Source organism: Lacerta agilis, chromosome 8, assembly GCF_009819535.1.
Source record: "Lacerta agilis isolate rLacAgi1 chromosome 8, rLacAgi1.pri, whole genome shotgun sequence".
Taxonomy (NCBI): domain Eukaryota; kingdom Metazoa; phylum Chordata; class Lepidosauria; order Squamata; family Lacertidae; genus Lacerta; species Lacerta agilis.
This window is the reverse complement of record NC_046319.1, coordinates 53,000,740-53,025,845: the sequence shown is the minus strand read 5'-3', so window position 1 is coordinate 53,025,845 and position 25,106 is coordinate 53,000,740. Positions and strand designations below refer to the sequence as shown.

The 25,106-nt window shown below is 49.6% G+C and overlaps 1 protein-coding gene and 1 pseudogene across 1 annotated transcript; one reads left to right on the top strand and one right to left on the bottom strand.

Moving 5' to 3' along the window:
- Positions 1-346: 346 nt before the first annotated feature.
- Positions 347-550, bottom strand: LOC117052194 (annotated as a pseudogene).
- Positions 551-9,362: 8,812 nt separating this feature from the next.
- Positions 9,363-24,447, top strand: ZC3H12A (zinc finger CCCH-type containing 12A). Its single transcript, XM_033157503.1, has 6 exons — positions 9,363-9,531; positions 10,205-10,765; positions 20,146-20,285; positions 21,206-21,440; positions 21,958-22,064; positions 22,222-24,447. The coding sequence occupies exons 2-6, from the start codon at positions 10,218-10,220 to the stop codon at positions 23,193-23,195; spliced, it is 2,004 nt and encodes a 667-aa protein (XP_033013394.1). The 5' UTR covers positions 9,363-9,531; positions 10,205-10,217; the 3' UTR covers positions 23,196-24,447.
- The last annotated feature ends 659 nt before the right edge of the window (positions 24,448-25,106 follow it).

The window sequence follows — 25,106 nt, the reverse complement described above, 5'->3', positions numbered from 1 at the left end:
TGATTTGATCCCAGAATGTCCTGCTTTTCCTTAGGATGTCCCTGTTTTCATAGGAGAAATGTTGGAGGGGATGGAGTTATGCAACCCCCCGAGCCAAGGAGACAAGTAACTATACTACCTTTAGAAGACAGGGAAGTCTTTTAATGTTTAATGTTTTATTATGGTTCTCTTCCCCCCGCCCATTATTCAGTTTTTAATTAATTCATATTTGCAACAACAAATATTTCTACAAAGGGGGGAAACTGCACAGCACAAGACAGAATTCCAGCCCTGAAAATGTGGCAGGTTGGTAGGAAGAGGCCATTCTGACGCTCGAGAGCTTGATGCAAGATACAGAGGCATGCTGGTAAGATTGGAGCTGCTTCTCTTTACAGGCCCAGCTTGGTCCTCCTCCAGTGTCTCCTTTGGGAGTTGTAACTGATTTTATTGCCAGTTTTCATGCGGACCTATTGAGGGATGGGCCGGTTCTGCTTCTGCTTCTTAGCAAGAAACCGCTTGATCTTGAATGTCTTCAGGGAAGACATACTCAAGCTTCACCAACCGCTCACCACAATGGCAACAGATGAAAAAAGATGCTTCATTATGTTTTTAAATATGTTGAAAGCTGCCCAGTCAGATGGGCAGGGTATAAATAATAAAATGATGATGATGATATAGAACATCCCTATTTTCATCAGGTCAAGGGACGCAGGTGGCACTGTGGGTTAAACCACAGAGCCTAGGGCTTGCTGATCAGAAGGTTGGCGGTTTGAATCCCCACTACGGGGGTGAGCTCCCGTTGCTCAGTCCTAGCTCCTGCCCACCTAGCAGTTTGAAAACACGTCAAAAGTGCAAGTAGATAAATAGGTACCGCTCCGGCATGAAGATAAACGGTGTTTCCGTGCGCTGCTCTGGTTCGCCAGAAATGGCTTTGTCATGCTGGCCATATGACCTGGAAGCTGTACGCCGGCTCCCTCGGCCAATAAAGCGAGATGAGCATCGCAACCCCAGAGTCGGACACGACTGGACTGAATGGTCAGGGGTCCCTTTACCTTTACCTATTTTCATCAGAGAAATGTTGGAGGGTATGCATTTGCCTGATCCAGCAGGGCTGGTCTTAAGTTCTTATAACCAAGGAGAGGCAAGGCCTTTGCTGAAGAGGTGAGTTGTGAGAAGGCAGAGGAGGAAGGCCTTGAAGCCTGTCTTCCAACCACACCACCAAGCATGGTACTATCCATGGTACCTCTTGATCTTTCCCATCATGTGTTGAAGTCTGTGGTCAGCAGATTGCTGTCAGTTCTCCAGTGAGGTTGGATGCTTTGTTCTCATTCTCTGTATCCCTCGACATATCCTGTGTTTGAGCTCTGCAAAGGGGATTTCCAATGCAGCAAGTGGACTGTAAACATACACACAGAGGGGAAGCGGAACAGCCACAGCCTGGAAAGCAAAGCAAACCTCTGCTGCTGCTGCTGCTGCTCTGTGCCCACAAAAGGGGAATATTTTTCCTGTGTGTGGTGGTGTGGATGTGTTTGTATTGCAGAGTGTAACTAGGTTGCCAGGTTCACTGTCTTTACGGGGCGTAGAGGGGACTATTTTGCATAAATAGAGTCATGGTGATTTGTTTTCCCCTCCCCCCCGCCACAGGATAAAATCCGTGCTGTTGTCTGGGAGGCCAGGATTCAAAATCCCCATCCGTCACTATGAAGCTCACATGGGTGGCCACAGGCCAGTCACTGCCTCTCAGCCTAGCCTACTTCACAGGGTTGTTGTGAGGATTAAGTGAGGAGGGAGAGAATCATGTATGCCTCCTTGAGTACCTTGGAGATAAAGGTGGGATAGGAATACAAGAAATGGAACGCAAATGCAATGAAGTGAGAGAAGAGGCCTCCTGAGTGCATTTTCTTGCACTCCTTGCCATGAGGGTGGGATCCTGAGACAGGCACATTATCCTCCATGTGATATCGGGGAGGCTTTGCTGCTGGGAATGGACTGCTGCCTCTTCCCACCTGTTCTAATCACATTATCCAAGGAGATCAAGGAGGAGGAGCCTCTCACGGCAGCCATCTTGGAATGGCTTCTCGGCCTTTTGGCTAAGATCAAGTGTAGAAGCACATTATCCAAAGAAAGGGTGCGAGGAGGGTCCTGCTTTTGGCATAAAGATGCTTCTGTACAGAGGTGCAGATATAGACTTCCTCCTCAAACCCGGCCTGAAGGTTCTGTAATGGATGCCCTATTCACAGCCAAATGTGGACAGGATTAGACACTACAGAAGCTGCACCTCAGCAAATCATTATATGAGCCTGTTGTTGCAACTCAGAGAAAGTGAGGACGCCGGAGGGTGCAACACATAGTTGAATTCTTTTTGGAATTATAGGGACAGAACTATCTAAATTGTATAGAAGTTTGTTTATGTATGCTACTACAGCAGCAAGAATGCTACTTGCCCCAAAGTGGAAAGAAGCAGAAGGCCCAGCAAAGGAAGAATGGATACAAAAACTTATGGAATATGCAAAAATGGCGAAACTTACCGGAAGAGTAAGATATCAAGATAACAAACTTTTTATAAAAGAATGGAAATGGCTTATTGAATATTTGCAGATAAATTGTAAACCGATAAAAACATTGGCAGGATTATTGTAATAACCTGCAGTTTCATAAGAGTATATATTTAAAGTAGATTATTAAATGAGAAAATTAAATGAAATTGGATATGCAGAAGATATTAAAAATAAATTTAAGGAACCGCAGGAAGAGAGGGAAGGAAGTCAAACTTTGAAATGTTAAATTGATTGTAAAACTAATGAAATGCATAAACTTGAAAAGTATAACTAAAAACTTGTTTAAAAAAACAAAATTATGGAACTCCTTGTCACAGGAGATAGTGATGGTCACCAGCTTGAATGGCTTTTAAATAAGATTAGCCAAATTCATGGAGGAGAAAGCAGTCTTAACTACTAGGCATGATGGCTATGCTATGCCTGTGCAGCTGGAGACAGCAATGCTTCTGAATGCCAGTTTCTGGAAACCACAGGAGGGGAAAGTGCTGTTGCATCTGGGCTTCCCTTTGGTGCATCTGGTTGGCCACTGGGAGAACAGGATGCTGGACTAGATGGGCCATGGGCAGGAGCATAGCAAGCCTCTTCGCCACCCGGGGCGGTGTGTGCGGAGTCACCCCCTGGGGGCGGGGCGCCGTGACGCATGCACCGTGACGTCACGACACATGCGTCACGGCGGGCTGGGCAGAGCCGCAGTGTGGAGGCGAGGGGCGGGCCAGAGAGGGAGGGGTGTCACCCCTCCTCGCTGGCCCCTCCCCTCCCCTCCCCTCCCTCACCTCCGCCGAGCCAGCGCTGGGAAAAGGCCTTTTTTAAAAAAGGAAAGGAAAGCAGCCTGCTTTCCTTTCCTTCTCCTTTTTTTTAAGGACTTTTTTCAGCGCTCGGCCGGGCGCTGGGCAGAGCGAGGGGTGGGCCAGAGAGGGAGGGGTGTCACCCCTCCTCACTGGCCCCCTGTCCCTCACCTCCGCCGAGCCAGCAGGAAAGCAGGCGCCGGCGGCAGGCCAAGGGAGGAGACGGTCGCGGGGGCGGGTCCCTGCCCCAAGTGTCCCCCCCCCGGGTGGTACCCGGGGCGGCCTACCCCCCGCCCCCCCTTGCTACTCCCCTGGCCATGGACCTGATCCAGCAGGCACTTACATTCTTATGGAACTTTCTTGCCCTTGAACACCAGGAGGAAGATGTGGAGGATGCACGTTTTAGAGCTGCCAGCAGCCTAGGAGGGGAAAATTCCTACCTGGCTTGGCTTTTGTGCCTTCAATGGCAGCTTGGTATGCAAAGATCAGCATCAGGGGAATGCTTTTCACAGCATGGAAACATTATCACCTTCTGATGTCTGCAGCTCAGAACACAGCTCAAACTAACCCGGCCAGCTTTGCTCTCTCCCGGAAAGTACAGAATCTAGATGGGTCCTCCCAGCTCAGCAAGCAACTGAGCAGACAGACAAGCTGGTGCCCGTAATGGGCAGTTTCCCCAGGGCAACCCTGACTACAGCTCCTGTCTCCTGACAGAAGGGCTCAGCTGAGAGAGAGAGAGGTTAGCGCTGTAGGTGGAGAGGAAAGGCCCCGATTCAGGCATTCCCACACACGGCTCAGCATGTAAGTTCCCAGGGCTCACTGGAGCCTGAACACCCCATGGCAAGGAGGAAATGGAACCAGGAGCAAAGGGTGCTTGGCTTGGCCTTCAAAAAACCAGGAAGCAGAGGAGGCTTTTCATGAACAAGCAAATTGCTGCTATTTACATTTTAGGCAAATATTGCTCATTGCAAAAGCCGATTTGCATAGCGAGGCCAGGTGTTCTCACAGAAATCCTGCCCCAGCACCCGCCAGGAGGCTGTGTCACAATCCTGCCAAGGTGCTGGAAGGAGACAAAAGGCAGCAGAACTATCTGAATACAGAAAAGAGTCAGGCAGCTGAGGGAAAGGATGGGAGCTCACTTTGTGCCCCAACTTGAAAACAGTAATTGTTGGGACTATTTTCCCCCTCCTTCTCCCTCCCCCCCCCCCCGCCTTTATTTTAACCTTCTTTACCACTATTAAGAGACCCAAAGTAAATAGCAAGGAATTACATAATACCACATACAAAGCAAACAAAAAAAATAAATTGTAACAGAAAGAAATGGTGACACTCCAATTTATCTCAAGACATCCCTATTTCCCAAGCTGGCATGGCTAGTAAATGATGAGCATCTAAGTCTGAAGCATAGGAAATAAAATCCCAGCAGACGACATAAAAGCTTTCTGGATCCTCCATCTCCCTGGAGACACACAGTTTATGTGTATTTTTCCCCACAACAGCCAAAGTCCATAATTTCTAACAACACAGAGACAAATGCAGATTTTTCAAGGGCTATTGAAATCCTAGCTGTAACTAAGGGCTCGTCCACATGTGCCCATAAAGCACAGGTCTGAGCAGTTTTGCCTTTGCTCCTCCACTTCCCCCTGGAAAACCCACTCTTTAGCACTAAATTGGAACAAACAGCAATCCACAGAAAACCCAGTTGCCATTTGTGGCAGGGCAAAAGCTCTTTAGCAAGACAAGCTTTCATGTTGTCCATCTTGTTGGAATTATAGTATGCTGAAACAAAAAGGAAGCTGCATCCCCTGTCATTGCAGACGGTTTTCCACAAAAGATCCTCCACCTCTCTTCCAGATACGGGGTGGTCTTGACAACAGAGATGAGTGGTGCTATTTCTGGCAAAAGAGAGAAGACGTAGCCTGGATAGACACTTCTCATTCCCAGGGGCCGACATCAAATGCTCTCAAGGCCCTTGCAGCTTTCCCTTTAGCTGAGCTTATGCCAACCTGTAAAACTCTATAATGAATCCAAATAAGAACTCTGGCCTAAAGTTTTAACCAAAAAGCATACATTTACTCGTAAGTAATTCCAATTGTAATATCAATTCTGCAAAGAATTACAGTCTTAAACATAAAATAGTTTCATATAGAAAAGTCTTCTAGAGATAGATGTCAAGGCTTCTCAAATACGTGTCAAATGTAGACCAGGGAGACCAGGACAGGGCCCCGTTTCGGCATGGATGCCTTCTTCAGCTGGCAATATCAAATAGCACAGAGTACAAGTTTCAGAATTTGGTTAAAACTTTAGGCCAGAGTTCTTATTTGGATTCATTATAGTGTATTTGGCAATAAGAACTCCAACCTGTAAAACTCAGCTGGTTAGAGCTTAGTGCTGATAATGCCAAGGTCGCAAGTTTGATCCCTGTATGGGGACAGCTACATATTCCTGCATTACAAGGAGTTGGACTAGATGATCCTTAGGGTCCCTTGCAACTCTACAATTCTTTGCTTCCATGATTGAGAAAGCTGTGGCATAGACCCCACTGAAATGAATGGTCACCTGCATCCATTCATCTCCATGCAGCCAGTGTGGTGTAGTGGTTAAGAGCGGTAGACTCGTAATCTGGTGAACCGGGTTCGCATCTCTGCTCCTCCACATGCAGTTGCTGGGTGACCTTGGGCTAGTCACACTTCTTTGAAGTCTCTCAGCCCCACTCACCTCACAGAGTGTTTGTTGTGAGGGAGGAAGGGAAAGGAGAATGTTAGCCGCTTTGAGACTCCTTTGGGTAGTGATAAAGCAGGATATCAAATCCAAACTCTTCATCATCATCATCATCATCATCTCAGTGAGACTTTGACCCACTAGATAACATCTGATGGGTTTTGCCCTAAATTCCTAGCAACCAGCAACTTCTGGCGATCAGGCACTAGGGCTATTTCCAGCCAAGTTACCTGTGGATTGATTCCATAGGATCCATTGATTGGCTGAGAAGTTTGGCCTGCTTTGGATACAGAAGGTCCAATCAGGACAGATAAAGGGAAATTTTTCATACAGCACATAGTTAAAACTATGGAACTCACTCCAACAGGAGGCAGGGGCGGCCACTGATTTGGATGGCTTTAAAAGAGGACTGGGCAGATTCATGGAAGAGGTGAGGGCTATCAGTGGCTACTAGCCTTTATTGCTATGCTCTGCCCCCATAGCTGGGAGGCAGCAATGCTTCTGAATGCCAGCTGGAGGGGAGAGGGCTCTTGTGGTCGAATCCTGCTTGTGGGCTTCGCATTGGGGCATCCAGTTAGCCACGGTAAGAACAGGATGTTGGACTAGATGTGCCATGGGCCTGATCCAGCAGGCTGCTCTTACGTTCCTATGTTCTAATCTCTGGGTAGGGCTGGGAGAGATCCCTGCCTGAAACCCAGGAGAGCTGCTACCACTTGGGGGAGCCAAAAGTGAGCAAGCTAGACTGAGGGTCTGGTTCCCTAGAGCAGCTTCCATTGTTCCCATTGCATCACCTGGTCAGTTGGCTTCATGTGTTGTGTTTTATTTAAATACCAGCCCAAAATGCCTAAGTTGAAGCACGGAATGGTTCTCTTTCTTCCTTATTTCCCCTGCCCCCACCTCCCCAAATCTCTGTCTGCAGCCCTTCATTCCTAAGCAAATGCTTCCAGCTAAACTCCTGGGGCAAAGCATCGAACTTATTCCTGCCTCTCCTGCCTGCACTCTTGCTGAACTCACACTGTGATTCGTACAAATTTAATCACATCTGCCTAGCAAAATCAATTCCACTCGAAGGAGTCCAAGCTTGTGCTTCTCTGCACGAGTATTAATACTATGGAGAATCTGCCTCCTGAGATTAAGCACATGCAGAAAGAGCTTCAGAGAGAGAAAGGTGGGGCATCCGTGTTTGGGAACAGAAGACCAGTGGAAGAGGTGGCTGCATATGAAAGGGTCTAACTCTTTGCATGGGTGCTGCAGTCACAAACCGACATGTACCAAGGAGGGAGTACCAGGAAAGTCCAACAGAACACATTCAGGATTGTAACATAACTGGGATATATCTCTTGCATTTTTATGTCTACTGTACTTACTTAATTGCGACTGGCATGAGTTTGCCCAAACTGCGAGAGGCAGTGAAGGATAGGCGTGCCTGGCGTGCTCTGGTCCATGGGGTCACGAAGAGTCGGACACGACTGAACGACTGAACAACAACACTTACTTAATTTATATCTCACCTTTCCTCCAAGGAACTCAAGGAAATTCCCCTCCTCATTTAATTCCAACAGCAACCCTGTGAGGTAGGTTAGGCTGAGAGGCAGCAACTAGCCCCAAGGTCACCTAGTAAGCTTCATGGTTTAGTGGGGATTCGAACTCTAGTCTCCTAGGTCCTAGTCCAACACTCTAAGCCAGGGGTCCCCAAACTAAGGCCCAATCGCCTTCTAAATCCGGCCCGCGGACGGACCGGGAATCAGCGTGTTTTTACATGAGTAGAATGTGTCCTTTTATTTAAAATGCATCTCTGGGTTATTTGTGGGGCCTGCCTGGTGTTTTTACATGAGTAGAATGTGTGCTTTTATTTAAAATGCATCTCTGGGTTATTTGTGGGGCATAGGAATTCGTTCATTTTTTTTTTTTCAAAATATAGTCCGGCCCAGCACATGATCTGAGGGACAGTGGACCAGCCCACGGCTGGAAAAGTTTGCTGACCCCTGCTCTAACCACTACACCACACTGGGCGTAGTGTGGGCTCTATTAGCTTCCCTTCCTTTGTCTGTCTCACACACTGGAGTGGCAGAAGCTTTTCCGTGAAGTTTGTTTGTGCATTAATATTCTGCCTCTCTACCACAGCACCCAAGGCAATTTACAATCTGAAATAAACAGATGCTACGAAATATTCTCAGGCCAGTCTTAGAAGCTCCCTGCCCTAGACATCCTCACTTCTCTCTCCCCCAAGGACAGAAGTAGGAGCCCTGGGCAAGGTTGGGGAGAGGCTGCTGTGGCACATATGGATCTACATCCCCCCCCCTCCCCACCCTGTCCCAATTTCACTCTCCTTTCTGGCAGGAGGGTGGGTGGGTAATTACTAACTTGTTGCCTTTCTATCCCACTTTTCCTCCAAGGAGTTCAAAGTGCTTCTCCCCCTCCTTGTTTAATCCCCATAACAACCCTGCGAAGTAGGTTAGGCTGAGAGTGAGTGACTGGTCTAGTGATATTCATCATGTCTGAATAGGGATTCAAACTCTAGACTTTCCCAAGTCCTAGTCCAGTACTCTAATCACTATGCCACGCTGCCTTCTCTTGGATCAGCTAGGAAAGATACACACAATCAGGTGGTTATGATGATGTAGTTAGGACGCCCAAGGTTGCTTTCTCTGAAATGCTATTTATTGCACATGCAACACCAGCAAAACAGGCACAACTGTATAGTCTGGAGGGGTTGGAACATTTCCCCTGTGAGGAGAGGCTACAACATTTGGGCCTTTTTAGTTTATAGAAAAGGCGAGCAAGTGTATAACGTGTATGATAATCATGCTGCTTTCAACAGGCAGGGAGTTCCTAAGTGTAGAGGTGCCTGCCATCACACTAAAAGATTGATTTCTTACAAATGTAAACTTACAAATGCAAAGTTGTTATGGGATTTATATACTAATAGCAACATTTTAAAGTGTTGCATTTACTGATAATCTTGTTTTGTTCGCGTGGTAAACAGCTTGGAGATTTTGTTTTGCTTTCTTTCACAATGAAGTGGTGTATAAATTTTACAACCTAAGAAATGACCATTGCGGCTCAGGCAGGCGTACTGGGTCCTCTCCCTCCGCACAACAACCCGGCGAGGTGGGCTACGCTCTCGACAGAGCCAGAAGCTGCGGCTGCCGCGGGAACCAGCTCCAGCCGCGCCCGCGACAGAGGCAGCTCCGCGAGGCGCTACCAGGCGGCCATGGGTCCCCCGCGCGTCCTCGCTGCGCGCCGTCGGAGGAGCTGGAGGCGGAGCCGGCAGCCGGGGGCCGGGGCGGGCCGGGGAGGAGGGCGGTTCAGGAAGCGGCAGCCGGCTCCTCCCGCCTCGCCTCGCCTCTCGGCTGCCACCAGCCCGGCGCCCTATAAAGCGCCAGCCGCGGCCGGCCCCGCATCGGCCCCATGGAGGAGCGCGCGGGCCCCGTCGAGCTGGAGAGCGAGAAAAAGGGGAAGAAGCGGCGGCGGGGGCGAAGCGCCGGGTAGGAAGCCCGCTTGGACGGGATGAGCGCCAGGGCTTGGTTGGGCCGCTTTGAGCGGAGGTGGCGCCCTCCACCCCTGGCCTGGCTTTTGTTTTGGTTTTTTGGGGGGAGGCGGCCGGACAATCCAACTTAAAACGGGTGTCCTGGAGGGGCGATCCGGCTTTAAAAGGGTGTCCTGGAGCGGCGCCCTAGTGCGCTGCCTCTCCCCCATGGTGGTGGAAACGGGGCGCCTCCTGCCCCGCGCCCATCACCGTGGCGGCTGGTCTGGCCGGGGCTGCGTCAAGGTCACGAGCGCCGGCAGGTGACAGCGGAGGGGGTGGGGAGCGAGGCCGCGCCCTCGGCTTCCTTAGGCGGAGCAGTTGAACTCTGTCCCCCGCGCGTCTCCGTTGGGGGCGAGGAGCGATCGGGGGCGCTTCCCCCCCCCCAATCCTACTTGTGGAGTCACGGAGGCGGGGCGGAAGTGGCGAGTTCCTGGGTCCAGGTGGGGCAGGCCTGTCTGGAGGTGCCTCCTGGATCGAGGTTAGAGAAAGCACATGACTGGGAAGTGGGTGAAAGATTCTTTAGTGGGGCTCTGCTGCCTGTTTCTGTCCCATGGAGTCTCATGTCCCTAAGCCTGGACCTCTGACTCCCTCATGAAGTCTGGCTGTAACAGCTGCTCTCTTTTCATTTGCAGCTCTGGCATGTGAATGAGGAGCAGATTCTTCCCAGAGGAGAAAAGGATGAACTTGGGCAGCCTTTCTGCTGCCCCTCCGGGTGGCTTTGCCCACTGGCCTGAGCCTCTGCCCTTAGCTAAGTGCCTTGGTGGCAGTGGGCAGGAGGAGCCCGGGGGGAGCTCTATGCAGGAGAGTGGCTACCTGAGCCTGAAGGGCCCAAGCCCAGAGGAGTCTGACGCAGACCTGGGGTCGTGGAGCTCCTTGGAGCAGGACACCACCGAAACGCAGATGAAGGTGGACTTCTTCCGCAAGCTGGGCTACTCCTCGGAGCAGATCCTGGCCGTCCTCCAGAAGCACGGCCTGAACGCTGACACCAACACGGTCCTCGGGGAGCTGGTCAAGCATGGGATGACCACGGGGGAGAGGGACCCTACTGATGCGCCCCAGGATGCCCCCGAGGCACCGCTGGTCCCACGAGGGGGTGCAGCAAACCAGAGCCCCACACGTGCCACACCTCTGGAGGGAGAGGACGGAGAGAACTTGCGCCCCATCGTCATCGACGGGAGCAACGTGGCCATGAGGTAGGGCCTTGTCTGTGGTGGCTCATTCCCTCCCACGTGGGAGGCGCTTGCTGGAATTGTGTTGCCTGTCTTGCAGGGGGTTGGACTAGATGGGTCTCTTCCAGTTCTATGATCCTATAAGCTGAGAGTGACACCTTAAATGCCCAACCTGGCTGTTCTTTTTAAGGCCAGATGTCAATATTCTAGGGAGCGGCCTAGTTCTTTTCCTATCCCCTCGATCTCTGTGTACTTTCCCTCTGTAGTGGTTTCATGACTGGCTCGTGGGGCGTTGACAGAGCTTGATGTCACATGGCTCTGAAAAGCAGGGTGGTTGTTGGGTTTTTTCGCGCTGTCAAGTTCCTTCCTGCGCCCGAGGAAAGGGGGCAGGCTTTCTCTCCTTCTGCCCATGGAGAGGATCTTCTGTGCAGTGATGGGGCAAGAGTTATTATTGCGGCACTTGGAACTGGTAGGAGGGGGCAGAGGTTCTGGCCTGCTCCTCTTCCAGCCTCCAGCCATTCGAAAGGCCTCAGGCTGCGAGGGAGATTGCCCAGGACCCGTGTTGTACAGCTGGCAAGCCATGCTCTGCTGTTTTGCAAGAAATAAGCCGCTTGAGAACCAACATATCCACCTCCTTCAGCCTAGTGCTACAAGTTTGTATGTTTTTGTTCCTCTCACTGTGGGCAGGATCCTCTGCCTTGCTGTGAGGGAAAGGCCTGTGTGTGTGTGTGTGTGTGTGTGTGTGATATTGTGGTCTTGTATTTATATCCTGCTTGACAGCTGAGGTGGTCTCCCCAGTGTGACAATAAAATCCAGGCAAAAAATACAATGGGGATCTGGTGTGCTGTGGTGTGGTGGGTGGTTATTGTATCATATCTTGTCCCCTTGACAGTGGGTGATACAATCCAGGGGTCTCTGCTCCTGAGGGATGGGGTGGAAGCAGCTGCAGATGGGGAGTGGAGAGGAATTAGTGGCAAAGATGTCAGCCTCCTGAAACGGCAGCCCTTCCACTGAGAGGAGAGTTACCTAACTTTTTTTTTTTAACATTAAGTTTCAAGCCCAGGAATCTGCCTGGCAAGTTAATTTTACTCCAGGGTTAAATGAGGTGGTGGCAGCATACAGGTTGCTTGTTCATGCTTTCACAGACAAGTTGGAACACTGATTTCTGGGTTTCTATGATGGAATTATGCTTGTAAGGAAGCATCTGACCAAGCAGGTTCCCTGCTCTATAGTGATCATTTCTCTCTTGTGGTTGTTGCACATCTAAGAGCTGTGGTTTGGTTTGGTTTGATTTGATTTCGAAGGGGTGCAGCAGGTGGGGGAGGAGGTTTCTCAGGTGGAAGAGGCAGCAACTGTGGAGTAGGAAGGCCAGTTTCCCCCTGCAGGAGTTCTGGGCATGTCTTGGGGCAGATTTGTCCTTGCTAGTTTGCTTGTTTTAACCCGCCCACCCCGCCTACAACCTTCCACTTATTAAGAGAGCATAAAACACTCGCCTCAAAACTACCCTTTGTGCTGATTCATAAGTTTCCAGGACCCAAAATGTACCTGCCCCTTTCCCAGAAGCACTGCAGGGCCACTCCAGAGAAGCCCGGGATGTAGCCCCTCTCTTGAAGGTACCCTGAGCAAAAGAATCCTAAAACCTTTATTTGTGCCAGCACTCCTTCCTGGAGTCTGCCTGTGGCCAGGAAAAACAGAGATTGAGAATAATGTGGGGAGTGCCTCTTTGAGTTAAAGATGAGCTGAGTGTATTACCTTCACTTGATACCCAAAGTGCCCCCCCTCCCCGCTCAACTGTGAAATTTGGGGAAGCAACTCCCAAGTTACTGGCTGTGGCTTGTTGACAGATTTAAGCACTTGCCAGTCATTTAAGAAGTTAAGCAGTGGCAAACTCCTATGTTTCTGCCAATGGGAGAAAACCTTTTTCTTGATTACTAATGAGTCGGTGCTCTTTGGTTTTGAAAGCCTCAATTCTGGAATGCCAAATTCTGTGTGATTGATTCTGGAGTACCCTTGTAGCAGAGAATATACACAGTCCATGCTGGATATTCTCTGAATTTGGAGAAGTACCCCAGGAAAACAGTGCTGATTTGAGAGTTAGCTGCTAGAATGGGGACACATCCCTGCAGCCCTTCAAGGGAAGAGAGCTTTTCCACACCTGGCCTGCTGAGGTTGAGAGCCTGTTAGAAGTTCTACCACTGGTCAAGGTAGTGGAGGTGAGAATGGCATCTAATTCATTCTGGGACCATAGTGTTTCCGCCACACCACCCCCCTCAAATAGGCAGCTGCCCAGCATCCTTACTGTAGTGTTCAGATACCTCCTGCCCCCTTTGCCCCAAGGCACTGGTGGTGTTAGGAACTTGGCATAGTTAAACTCTGGAACTCGCTCCCGCAGGAGAAAGTGATGGCCACCAAGCCAGATGGCTTTAAGAAGAAGAAGAGTTTGGATTTGATATCCCGCTTTTCACTACCCAAAGGAGTCTCAAAGCGGCTAAAAGAAGTGTGACTAGCCCAAGGTCACCCAGCAGCTGCATGTGGAGGAGCGGAGATGCGAACCCGGTTCCCCAGATTACGAGTTTACCACTCTTAACCACTACACCACACTGGCTCTCTCTTGTCTAAGAGAATTAGACAAATTCCTGGAGGATAGGGCTCTTGAGGGCTGCTAACAAGAATGACTATGTTCTGCCTCCACAACTGGAGGCAGCCATGGTTCTGAATCCCAGTTGCTGGAAACCACAGGAGGCTAGAGGTTTCTTGCACTCGTGTCCTGCTTGCTGGTTCCCCATTAGGGCATCTGGTCAGCTGCTGTGAGAACAGGATGCTGGACTAGATGGGCCACTGGCCCGATCCAGCAAGGGCCTGTTTTCTTTTTTATGGTGGAAATGGGCAAACAGCAGTTGCTACCCTCGTGTGCTCCTTGATCACAGTTAAGGTTTCAGGGCTTTTTATTGCCTTCTTCTCACTGTCCATCAGACCCTCCTAAAGGAGCAGGGTGGAGAGAGATACTAGTCCTAGGCAAGTGTGCTGTTAATTTGTTTTGTTTTTAAGGTTTGTTTGTTTGTTTTTTGCCTTGCTATTTTTATTTAAACAAGCAGCCACCAGGACCCAGGAAGAGCAGGGCAGTTTCGGAGCCAGCTTCCTGTTCAGAGTGGAATGACGAATTGCTGTGTTCGTTCTTGATTCACCCTCCCCTGAATAATACTCAAGGCAACTATATGCAAATCTCAGAGGGGTGAGTGGAGGAGAATTGGCCTCCACTTCCTTCTAAGGGAATTTTTCACAGTTGTTGCCACATCAGATGAGTCTGCTGGGCTCCTTCGCAAGCCGTTCCACACCACACCACACAGGAGGCTTCTAGGAAACAGCATGCAAATTTTCTCCAGCAGCTGCAATAAGGAGAAGAGGGTTTCATAGTTAGTTGCACTTAGATCCTCAAGAAAGTTTCAGTTTTGACTTGTGGGATTTGCTTCCCATAATACTATTTTATATTTTAATATTGACTCTCTCTTTCTCTCTACTGTCAACTTTCAGGAAGGTTTCGTGTCAAAGGGTTTGGAGGAGGTGTTGACTTTTCTGGAAAGTTGACATTTCTCCTGATATTGTAATAATAATAATAATAATTTATTTGTACCCTGCCCATCCGGCTGGGTTTCCTCAGCCACTCTGGGCGGCTTCCAGCAAAGATTAAAATACATTAAAATGTCACACATTAAAAACTTCCCTAAACAGGGCTGCCTTCAGATGTTTTCTAATTGTCAGGTAGTTGTTTATTTCTTTCACATCTGATGGGAGGGCGTTCCATAGGGCGGGTGCCACTACCGAGAAGGCCCTCTGCCTTTATCTATCTATCTATAGCAGTGTTTTTCAACCTTTTTTGGGCAAAGGCACACTTGTTTCATGAAAAAAATCACGAGGCACACCACCATTAGAAAATGTTAAAAAAATTTAACTCTGTGCCTATATTGACTATATATAAAGTAATTTCCCACGGCACACCAGGCAACATCTTGCGGCACACTAGTGTGCCGTGGAACAGTGGTTGAAAAACACTGATCTATAGATAGATAAATTTTATTTCTCACAAGATTTTGTTAAAGCTATTTCATAATACAATAATATTTTAGAAACCTTATCTAACTAAAAACAAAAACAGAAGAAGAGAAAAGAAAAGAAAATGCAGAGTCCTCTCTCAAAGGCAGCTCTTGTTGCTCACAGAAAGTGGTAGAGCATCCCAGCTCTCACCCTGGGAGCTTCCCTTCCCTTCCCTTCCCTTCCCTTCCTCTCCTCTCACTCATGGTTCTTCTACCAACCAGCCACCATCTTCATGTGTGTGTAATCCCTGGACCCCAACAATGGCCCAGAGCAGAGTGCACCAAAGAAGAAGAAAGAGAAGGAGAAAGAATTAAAAGGACTTTCTATTTTCTGTCTGTCAGTTACATAAAAGAAATTATTCAAAACATTCACTCTAGGATGACATCCAACTGGATGGTTTTGAAAGAGGATTAGACAAATTCATGGAGGAGAGAGGGCTCTTGATGGCTCCTCGCCATGATGGCTGAGTCAACAGCTGGACTCCGCAATGCTTCTGAATCCCAGTTGCTGGACACTGCAGGAAGGGAAAGTGCCCTTGTACTTGAATCCTGCTTGCAGGTTTCCCTTTGGGGCACCTGTTTGACCACTGTGAGAACAGGACGCTGGACTATATAGACGATTGGCCTGATCCACCAGGCTCTTCTTAATGTTGCTTTTTCCTCCTCTACCATTAGAGCAGGCATAGGCAAACTCGGCCCTCCAGGTGTTTGGGGACTACAATTCCCATCATCCCTGACCACTGGTCCTATTAGCTAGGGATCATGGGAGTTGTAGTCCCAAAACATCTGGAGGGCCAAGTTTTCCTATGCCTGCATTAGAGCACCTTGCACTGAGCACACTTACCTTTCCTCCGTGTTTTACAGGCACAGTCCATGCTTTAAAGCTCCGTGTCCAAGCATCAGCCATCCATACAGGAGTGCCAAGTAGGTCATCTCCAAAACTACCCATGTGGAGGGGGGGTGGTACTTGGAGAAAAAGAGATTTGCATCTGCATAAGCTAAGAGGTTTGTCTTATGATGTAAAGTAGGATGTGGAAAATTAAATCTTCCTTCCAATATTGACAGCTTCATCTTTTTAAGTGAGAAATGAAGTTGAGAGGTCCCACTCAAATAAACTTCCTAAATGCCACATTAAACCCGTGTGAATACACTTGGGGAATATCTAAAGGAATACTACAAAGCACATGAGTTATCTGTGGCGAAATATTCAATTCAAGCATATTAACTTTATCCCAAATACTAAGTCTAAGCCCATCTTTCCAAATCAAGAGATATCTCTGTCATCAATCTGTTTAAATTCAGTTTAATTACCGGTAATTGAGAAATATCTCTAGGATCCAAAATACTTATATATGTTACTTCTGGGTACCAACAAAATTGCCAGTTAGTCACACAAACCAGATAACTTAATAGTGCACAGTGGCATGAATTTGGATTTTAAATAATTCATTGTATAGACAGAAATTTGGCAAAAATTAATAGATTTTATTAGTTTATATAGACTATTAGAGTCTGCTAATAATAAATACTGTAATAATCTGTCATCTGCATACATAGCTGCTTTAAATTCCAGTTTTTCCATGCACAAAACCAGGAGTGTCTTCCCTGTTCTGGCACATTGCACACCCTAATGGCACTAACCGTGAATATGACGGGTGAGAGAGATTAGCCCTGCCTTGTATCCCTCACTATACCAAACCCACTCAGATGATTTCCATTTGTTGAGTCCACCTGGGACTGGGGAGAGAGGTGTAAGATTCCACTCCAATTCATAAATTCCTGTGGAAACGCACATTTTCTTTTCAAAGTTACAGAAATAAACTACCAATACTGTATATTTTATCAAACCCTTTTCCAGCATCAGGAAAAATAGTTGCAGCCCATCAGTTCTTTTTTTAAAAAAGAAACAAAGATTTGCTACCAGCTTAAATCATCTGTTCCCTGCCTTTGGCGAATAAAGCCCGCCTGAACTAGCTACACAAACAGCCTAAAATCTGTTAGCAAGGATTTCTGTTAATACCTTGGCATCTATATTAATTAAGGAGATTGACCTATAATATGCATAGCTAATGTGGTCTTTAATGGGCTTGGGAATAAGAGAGATGTGAGCATCATATAGTGAAGATGGGCTATGCACCCGATTCAGAAGCATGGCTGAGTAATCGCACCACTGTGGTATGTTAGTGTGTTACAGTGTGGTGTAGTGGTTACAGTGTTGGACTAGGACTTGGGATACCAGGGTTTGAATCCCCATTCGGCCATGAACCTCACTAGGTGGCCTTGGGCCAGTCACTGCCTCTCAGCCTCGCCTACCTCACAGGGTTGTTGTGGGGATTAAGTGAGGAGGGGGAGGACAATGTACATGTCACCTTGAGCTCCTTGGAGAAAAAAAGATGATGATGATTATTATTATTATTATTTAAATTTATATACCATCCTATACCCGCAGGTTTCAGAGCAGTTACAACATAAAATCACAAAATAAAAACACGAAATACATTATAGAAATAAAAACAAAAACAACCCAGTAACACCCCCCCACACACACACACCCCACATTTTAAAAGTGCATTGGATGTCAATCAGCCAAATGCCTGGTTAAAGAGGAATGTTTTTGCCCGGTGCCTAAAGGTCTATAATGAAGGCACCAGCCGAACCTCCCTGGGGAGAGCATCCCACAAATGAGGATATAAACGCAATAAATAAATAAATTGTCCGAGATAAGGGAACAGGTGACTTGGTCACAGGCAGGCGCTGGTCTCTCTGCAAGCAGAATTGTCTTTGCATGGCAAGAAAGGGGGGGAAATGAACTGTTTTTTGAAAGCAATTATCTCACCTGACGGCTTGCAAGAAGTGGGGGTTGGTGTTTGGATTAGTTGGGCTCCTTCCAAGGTCCTGATGGGCTTTACCTAGGTGTATAAAAGGGATCCACCTGTTCATTGGGCAGGCCTTGATTTCAGTGCTAAGGACCTCTTCTGATGCTCTGAGAGAGCTTTTCAGTTGTGGCCCCTTGGCTGTAGAACACTTTCCCCAAAGAGACCTGCCTGGCGCTTGGAGGGGGTCTTATTGGTGCCCGACGTCATTCTCCCAGGCTTTGGGGCCCTTCAGGCTTAGAAATCGTTACAGATATTGCGTTGCATTCTATCATTACGTTATTGTGTCTGAAGCTCTATTTTGCGAACTCCCCAGAGACACTGCAGGAAGGAAGCCAGCTGTGATAAACAAGCGCTGCCGGTCCTTCCTTGAGCCCTTTTGGAAAAGGGGCCCTGAAGCTAAGAGAGCATCCTGCCTGCCCTGTGGCTACGGAGACCTTGGGACCACCAGGGGCACCTAGGGCAGGTGTGGCTTCCTGAGGCTCCTCCTGTTTCTGTCTTGCTTTTGTAACCATGATCATAACAGGAAGCTCTGGGAAAGACATCAGCGCCCCATGAAAGTATTAAGACACTCTTAATAGAACGTCCTATTTTCTTCCCATCAGGAATTCTGTCAAGGATTGTTTAGCTATGATTATTTCTACGTTGCAAAGGGTCGGACAAGATGACCCTTGGGGTCCCTTCCAACCCTGTGATTCTATGATCATCCCCACCTGGCCCCTAGTTTAAATCTTTTGGGATGTGGGTGATCAAAAAGCTATGGGAACATTTCTTTCAGCCAGAAGGAATTAGCATATTCAGCCTATGCAAATGTTACTTGCATTATGGGAGTCTTTGTGGGGGAGCATTTCTCAGCTTCACTGCTGCTGGGTCCTTTTTTCCTTCCTGCTTGGTGCACGTGCTAATTGCACAAAGGCCTTGGACAGGAAGTGGATTTCACCCTCTGATGAAACTGCCCAGGGAACGTAAACTGTTGGCGCTGGACTGTTGCCCAGAGAGGAGCATCTGACCTGGCTGCTTCTTGTGGGAGAGGCTGGGATCTGGAAGTTCTTCCCCCTCCATGTCAGAGTTGTGGGCGGGGGAGAGGTTTGCGGGATGCAGTGACTCCACAGGGAAGAGGCTGTGCTCTGTGGATGCCTAAGGGGAGAGGGATTGAATGCTCCTGGCATTCAAAGCTGCTTTCCTTGGCTTAGGTGGGGTTAGAAAACTTTGCACTGTGTCGATGTGCATGTCCTTCTGGCCCTAGCTGGAAAGATCAGCGTTGGGAAGGACAGATTCCTCTCCCAACTCCCCCTTTCCACTTCCTCTTGGAAAAGGTGCTTAGTTGGCGAGAAAAGTCTGCCCTGTTTTTACCAAGACTAGTTCCTGCAGGAGCTCAATCCGTATAGGGCAGCTTATCAGCAGTGATGTTGTACATTAACCCGGAGACCATTTCCACAGAGCTAATTTGAGCAGGAAGAGAACAAAAGGGGGGGGGAGCTGATGCAAGTGGCGAAAGGGCTGAGCGGGCAGTGAAGGGCATGCTGAGGATGAGATCCAGGGCTCAGCAGTGCTTTAGCAGACCTCTTCCACTCAAAAGAGCAGCCTGTTAATGGCTGCTAGTCAGGATAGCTATGTCCTGCCTCCACAGTCAAGAGGGCAGCAATGCTTCTGATTACCAGCTGCTAGAAGCCACAGGAGGGGGCGGTGCTCTCATGCTTGAATCCTGCTTCCGCGTTTCCCATGATGGGTATCTGGTTGGCCTGTGTAATAAGATGATGCTGGACTACTTGGGCCATTCGCCTGATCCAGCAGATTTTTCTTGTGACCCCCCCCCCACCCCCCGCTCCCAAAATCCAGGCACACAAAAACATATTTTCAGAGGAGCAGCTGTTTTTCAAAAGAATAAGATTGATTGATTTCTGTTTTGCTTTGTTTTGTGTATCTGTATCATTTATAAGCCATGGTTGCAGAGAGGGCTATCGAGGGCCACTGATCATGATGGTTATGCTCTGCCTTCAGAAGCAGCAATGAATAGCAGTTGCTGGAAACCACAGGAAGAGAGAGGACTCTTGCACGGTTTTCCGCAGGCATCCGGCCGGCCATTGTGAGAACAAGGATACTGGCCTAGATGAGCATTTGCCTGATCCAGCTAGCTCTTCTTAGGGGCTGTTGGACTGGGTGGCAGGGCTGAATTCAGCATTTAACATAAGGAGTATTCACTCCAATAATGAGGCCAAGGGGCACCCCAGTGGTGTGGGGAAGGAAGGCAGCAGTGGCGGTGGCAGCAGCAGGGGGGAGGTCATTGGTGTTCAGCATCTCCTTGTGAGTTTTGGCTTCAAATAACAGCAGAGCACAGAGCTTGCTCAGTGGATCTCCTCTGAGGTTTCCTCTGCCTTCGTGACACGCAGGTCACATGGGAACCTAAACACTGAACATGTGAATATTTGTATCTTTGCAGCCACGGGGACAAAGATGTCTTCTCCTGCCAGGGCATCTTTCTGGCGGTGAAGTGGTTCCTCGACCGAGGACACACAGACATCACTGTCTTTGTGCCATCCTGGAGGAAGGAGCAGCCGAGGCCTGACGTCCCAATCACAGGTATGCATTGAGCGCATGGACACAGTTCAGTAGGTTGAGACTGATAGCAAGGGGGAGTGTCTGTTTTCGTTTGACATTGAGCTGATGACTGAATGAACAGGATGGAATAGACCATGGCTGACTCCCCTCCCTTGCCCACCCTCCGCCACACATACTTTGAAATGTCAGGTCACGCTTGGCTGTCCCACTCAAATAGTCACCCCAGTTCCCTCTTGGGTTGCCCTGAATTGCCTCTGCCTGACCAGAAGGATGTCGAGATGCACCAAGGTCAGAACTCCCCCTCCAGAAACACTCCAGAATCCCACTTGCTACGGCAAGTTCTAATGGCAGAGATTCAGGAAAGGTAAAAGAAAAGAAAGTCTTTCACACAGAACATCGTTAAGCCATGGAACTCGTTCTCCCAGGAGGCCGCCAACCTCCTGTGAGGGCTCTTGTGCTCCAGTCCTGCTTGTGAGCTTCCCATTGGGGCATCTGGTTGGCCACTGTGAGAACAGGATGCCAGGCTAGACAGGCCATTGGCCTGATTTAGCAGGCTCACCTTATGTTCTTACGTTAAAGGTCTGTGACTGTGGACATTTCATCTCTAAGACTTGCTTTAATTTGGGTTCCCTCCACACACACACACCCGCATTGCATGTCCCAAGATCTAGGAAAGGGGATCTGCAGGGTGTGATGTGGCATCTGAGTGAGAGAGAAAGAGAGAAAGCTCTCTTTTGGTAGGGATGGAACAAAACTGCTTGGGGGTGTGAGCAGCAGGCAGTGTTAGCTAGGTCAGGCTGCGTGTCTCGGTTTATGGCTCTAGAGAGTTGGCTTCCCCCAGCCTCCTGCCAGATTGGTTTGCTCACGAACTGTTCCGCAAATGCCTGGCCCTTCCAAGAGCTGTCTTGGGCAGAGGGTGACCTTGGTGTGTCCTGTTGCAGACCAGCACATCCTCCGCGACCTTGAGGAGAAGAGGATCCTTGTCTTCACGCCTTCCCGGCGCGTGGGGGGCAAGCGGGTGGTCTGCTACGATGACCGCTTCATTGTGAAGCTGGCCTACGAGTCGGACGGCATCGTGGTCTCCAACGACGTCTACCGAGACCTGCAGGCGGAGCGGCCCGAGTGGAAGAAGTTCATCGAGAAGCGTCTGCTGATGTACTCGTTCGTCAATGACAAGTAGGTCCCTTGGGGCGCTCGAGGAAATTGGCCTGGGGGGAGAATGTGGCTGGACACAGAATGGGAGAGAAGAGCTGAGGAACTCTTTGGAGTGTCCAGCCTATATGGCTGCCAAGATAAGCTTTATTTGGGGCGAGGACAGCAGCATGCCTGGTGGGGCCTTGGAAGCTAGACTTGGTCTGTGGAGAATTGGGTCAGAAGGTGTGGTGGTGGACAGGAGTAGGATTCCAGTGCCCTATTCGTCTCTGGGGACAGCAGAACCAAAATACACTGCCCCATCCCTACAAAAGGTTTGGGTGGGCATGGCAAGGAGCTGGGCTTTCTCAGTGATTACTCCTGGGCAGAAGCCCGGGGGAGCAGGGGAAACACCTCCCCGAAGAAGTTGGAACTACAACCCTCTTTTTCTTTTCAGGGGCCATTTGGGTTTTCTGTCTGTCGCTGGCTGTGGTGGGAGGGGGAGAATCATGGCCTCTGGGAACGGCTGTTCTTGACCAGGGTGTGTGCTGCCTGCCTGCAGGTTCATGCTTCCCGATGATCCACTTGGGCGTCATGGACCCAGCCTGGACAACTTTCTGAGGAAGAAGCCGGTGGTTCCTGAGCACAAGAAGCAGCAGTGCCCTTATGGTAAGGCTGGTTTTTCCACTCCCCATTCACCCACCCCTGGCACCAAACTCTCTCCCTCTCCTTCTCTCTCTCTCTCTCTCTCTGGGCCAGGAGAGTTTTCCATTTTTCCTGCGGTACTTCTGCCCCACATTCAACCCCTTTCCCCTTCCTTTTCCAGGGAAGAAATGCACCTACGGCGTCAAGTGCAAGTTCTACCACCCAGAGCGCCTCAACCAGCTGCAGCGCTCCGTGGCCGACGAGCTCCGCGCCAACGCCAGGCTGTCCCCAACTAGGGGCGTGCCAACATCCAAGGAGGAGAGGGGGAGCCGGCGGCCCTCCCAGGTGGAAGCCTTGGGCTCCCTGCCCCCCGAGAGTGAGAAGACCCCCTTTCAGAAGGCTTCCATGGACAAGAAAAGCTCCACCCACAAAGCCAAGCACGGGGAAGGCCCCACACACCTCCCTCTCAAAGGGGCCCCTCATAAGAGCAGCGGCAGTGGCACCTACCGGCCCACAGAGTGGTACCAGCCACCGCCTCCTGCCTCTCCCCACATGGACTCCCTCTCTTACGTGTCTCAGGAGCAGTTCGACTCTGGCATCGGCTCCCTGGAGAGCCAGCTGTCCGAGATGTGGCCCAGCCCCCCGGGCAGCCACAGCGCTCACCCCCACCACTGCAGGGGGCAGAGGCCCACCTACCCGCACCCTCTGGGCCCTGAGTCAAATAGCTACAACTGCTACCAGCCCCAGGGCTACCACAAGTCCGTTGCGGGCTCTGGCACTGGCTTCTTGCCCTACAAACCAGAGGTGCCTTCCTCCTCTGCCAGGGCCCTCCCTCCCTCCCTGCCCGGATACAGCCTGCCTGCTGACTCGAGGGCTTCTCTGGGGCAGGGACCCAAGTACTGGTCCGAGCCCTACCAGCCCACAGCCCCCAGGGAGGGGCTGAGGGGCCACCAGCTGCCCTACGACAAGGCCTCCTGCCAGTGGGCCGCAACAGACCACTTTGCCAAGGAGCGTGCCAACGTGCACACCCGCCTGTGCGGGATCTTCCACCCTCACCTGGTGGACGTGGTCATGAGCCGCTTCCCGCAGCTTCTCGACCCCCAGCAGCTCGCCGCCGAAATCCTCACTTACAAGTCCCAAAACCCCGGGGTGTGAGGTGGTTGGGAGGAAATCCTCTTCCTGTATTGCAGGGGGTTGGACTAGATGGCCCGTGGAGTCCCTTCCAACTTTTATAATTCTGCAGTTCCCCAGGGAAGGTCCTTCCCAAACACCAGTTGAAGCTTTGAGGCCTGAGCGGGCCAGTGAGTAATTAGGATGAGGAGGGACAACCTTTCCCTCCCCTTCAAGCATTTGTTCAGAGGCAAGGCTTGTTCTTCACATAAGAGCAATGGCACGTCCGAGCAAGGGTGAAGTTGGCAAAAGGGGATAACAGGCTCTCCCATAACTGCTGTGATTAAAAAAAAAAAAATCTTCTGATAACTGGAAGCCATGAGAGCACTGCCTGTGCTCTGGCTGCCTTGCCTTCTCCCAGCTTTCAAAGGGGACCCACACTCCCCTGACCTCCAGACGTCCTCCAGCACTGTAGGAGGAGGCATCTCTAGTTATGGGGTGGAGAGTTCAGTGCTCGCTACTCCTCTAGCAGCTCAGTCTTGGTGACTGGCAAGTCCGATGTTAACGGTTATAGATACTTTCGGTAATGAATATATAGCAATTGCTCCTGGTTCCGGCTTATATATTTTTTAAAAAATAAAGTGTGTGATTCACTTGCAGGCCAGGAGCAGTTGATCTGTTGATGCATATTGTATCCCTCTGTATACGTTATGTATTCTTCCGTGTGGTCCTTCTAGTGGTTGACGCTGAAGCCATCCCAGGTGGCAGCTGGCAGAAGGGAGAGAGCACAGCACAAGACCCCCTGCCCCATGAGTGGGCGCTGTGACCTGCTCCTTCCTTCTCCCACCTGCCAAAGGGATGGGTCGGCCAGGCTAGCACTGTGTGCTGCAGTAGCCACCTGGACCCAGAAAACCCCGTATGCCTGGTTATATTATGATACATCACGGAACGGTGATGTTTCATGTTAGTAAGCAAAATGCTTTTTAACTATTGTTTGTAATCTTATAACTTTGCACATTTTGTAAATTACGTGAGAGTTTGGTTTTTAATGGGATGGGATCCTGGATGATGCTGGTTTTCCTTCCTTCTGAGGTTGCTTTCCCATAATTGGGAGTGGGCTGTTTTAAAGTGCATGGAACAGTAAAAACACTTTGGAATGTCTTGTGATCTTTCCTCTTCTTCTTCTTCTTCTTCCTCCTCCTCCTCCTCCTTCTTTTCTCTCTCTCTCTCTCTCTCTTTCTGAAGCAATAACAACTGATTGTGATGCACAAATAAAAGGCCCTAGTTGTTCACATCACTCTTGTCCCCTTAATTTATTTGTTGCAATTGTATATCCCACTTTTCCTCCCAAAGGGGCTGAAGGTAACATACATGATTCTCCTCCTCCCATTTTATCCTCACAGCAACCCTGTGAACTAGAAAGGCAGTGGCTGGTAGACGTTTACCCAGTGAGCTTCATTGTCAAGAACCCCGGTCTCCCAGGTCCTGGTCCAACACACTAACCACAACACCACTGGTTGTCAGTGGTTGGTTGGAACCCACTGCTGCTGAAGCAAGGTGCCTTCAGGTGGAAGCAGGAGGGTGAGGCAGTTTCTGTGGCACTCCTCCTGACACGCCAGTGCTGCCCCTAGGGCTTGTTTCCTCTGTCATGGAAGAGGGGAGGGTGTGGCTGAGAAATCCTGGACTCCTGCATCATTCAAAGGCGTGGTCCATGAAGCCCCTGTGAGGCCTGTGTGTGTGTGTGTGTGTGTGTGTGTGTGTGTGTGTGTGTGTGTGTATGTGTATGTGTGTGTGTGTGTGCTTGCTGCAAGCTGCTAAGAAAGACATTCTCTCCATTTCCACCCCAAACTCTAGCAGCAGCTCTCAAGTCATGAAATGGAGCCCTGCCTCTCCTGCTTCAACTTAAACCATGGAACTCACTCCCACTGGAGGTAGTGAGGGCTGCCAACCAGGGGT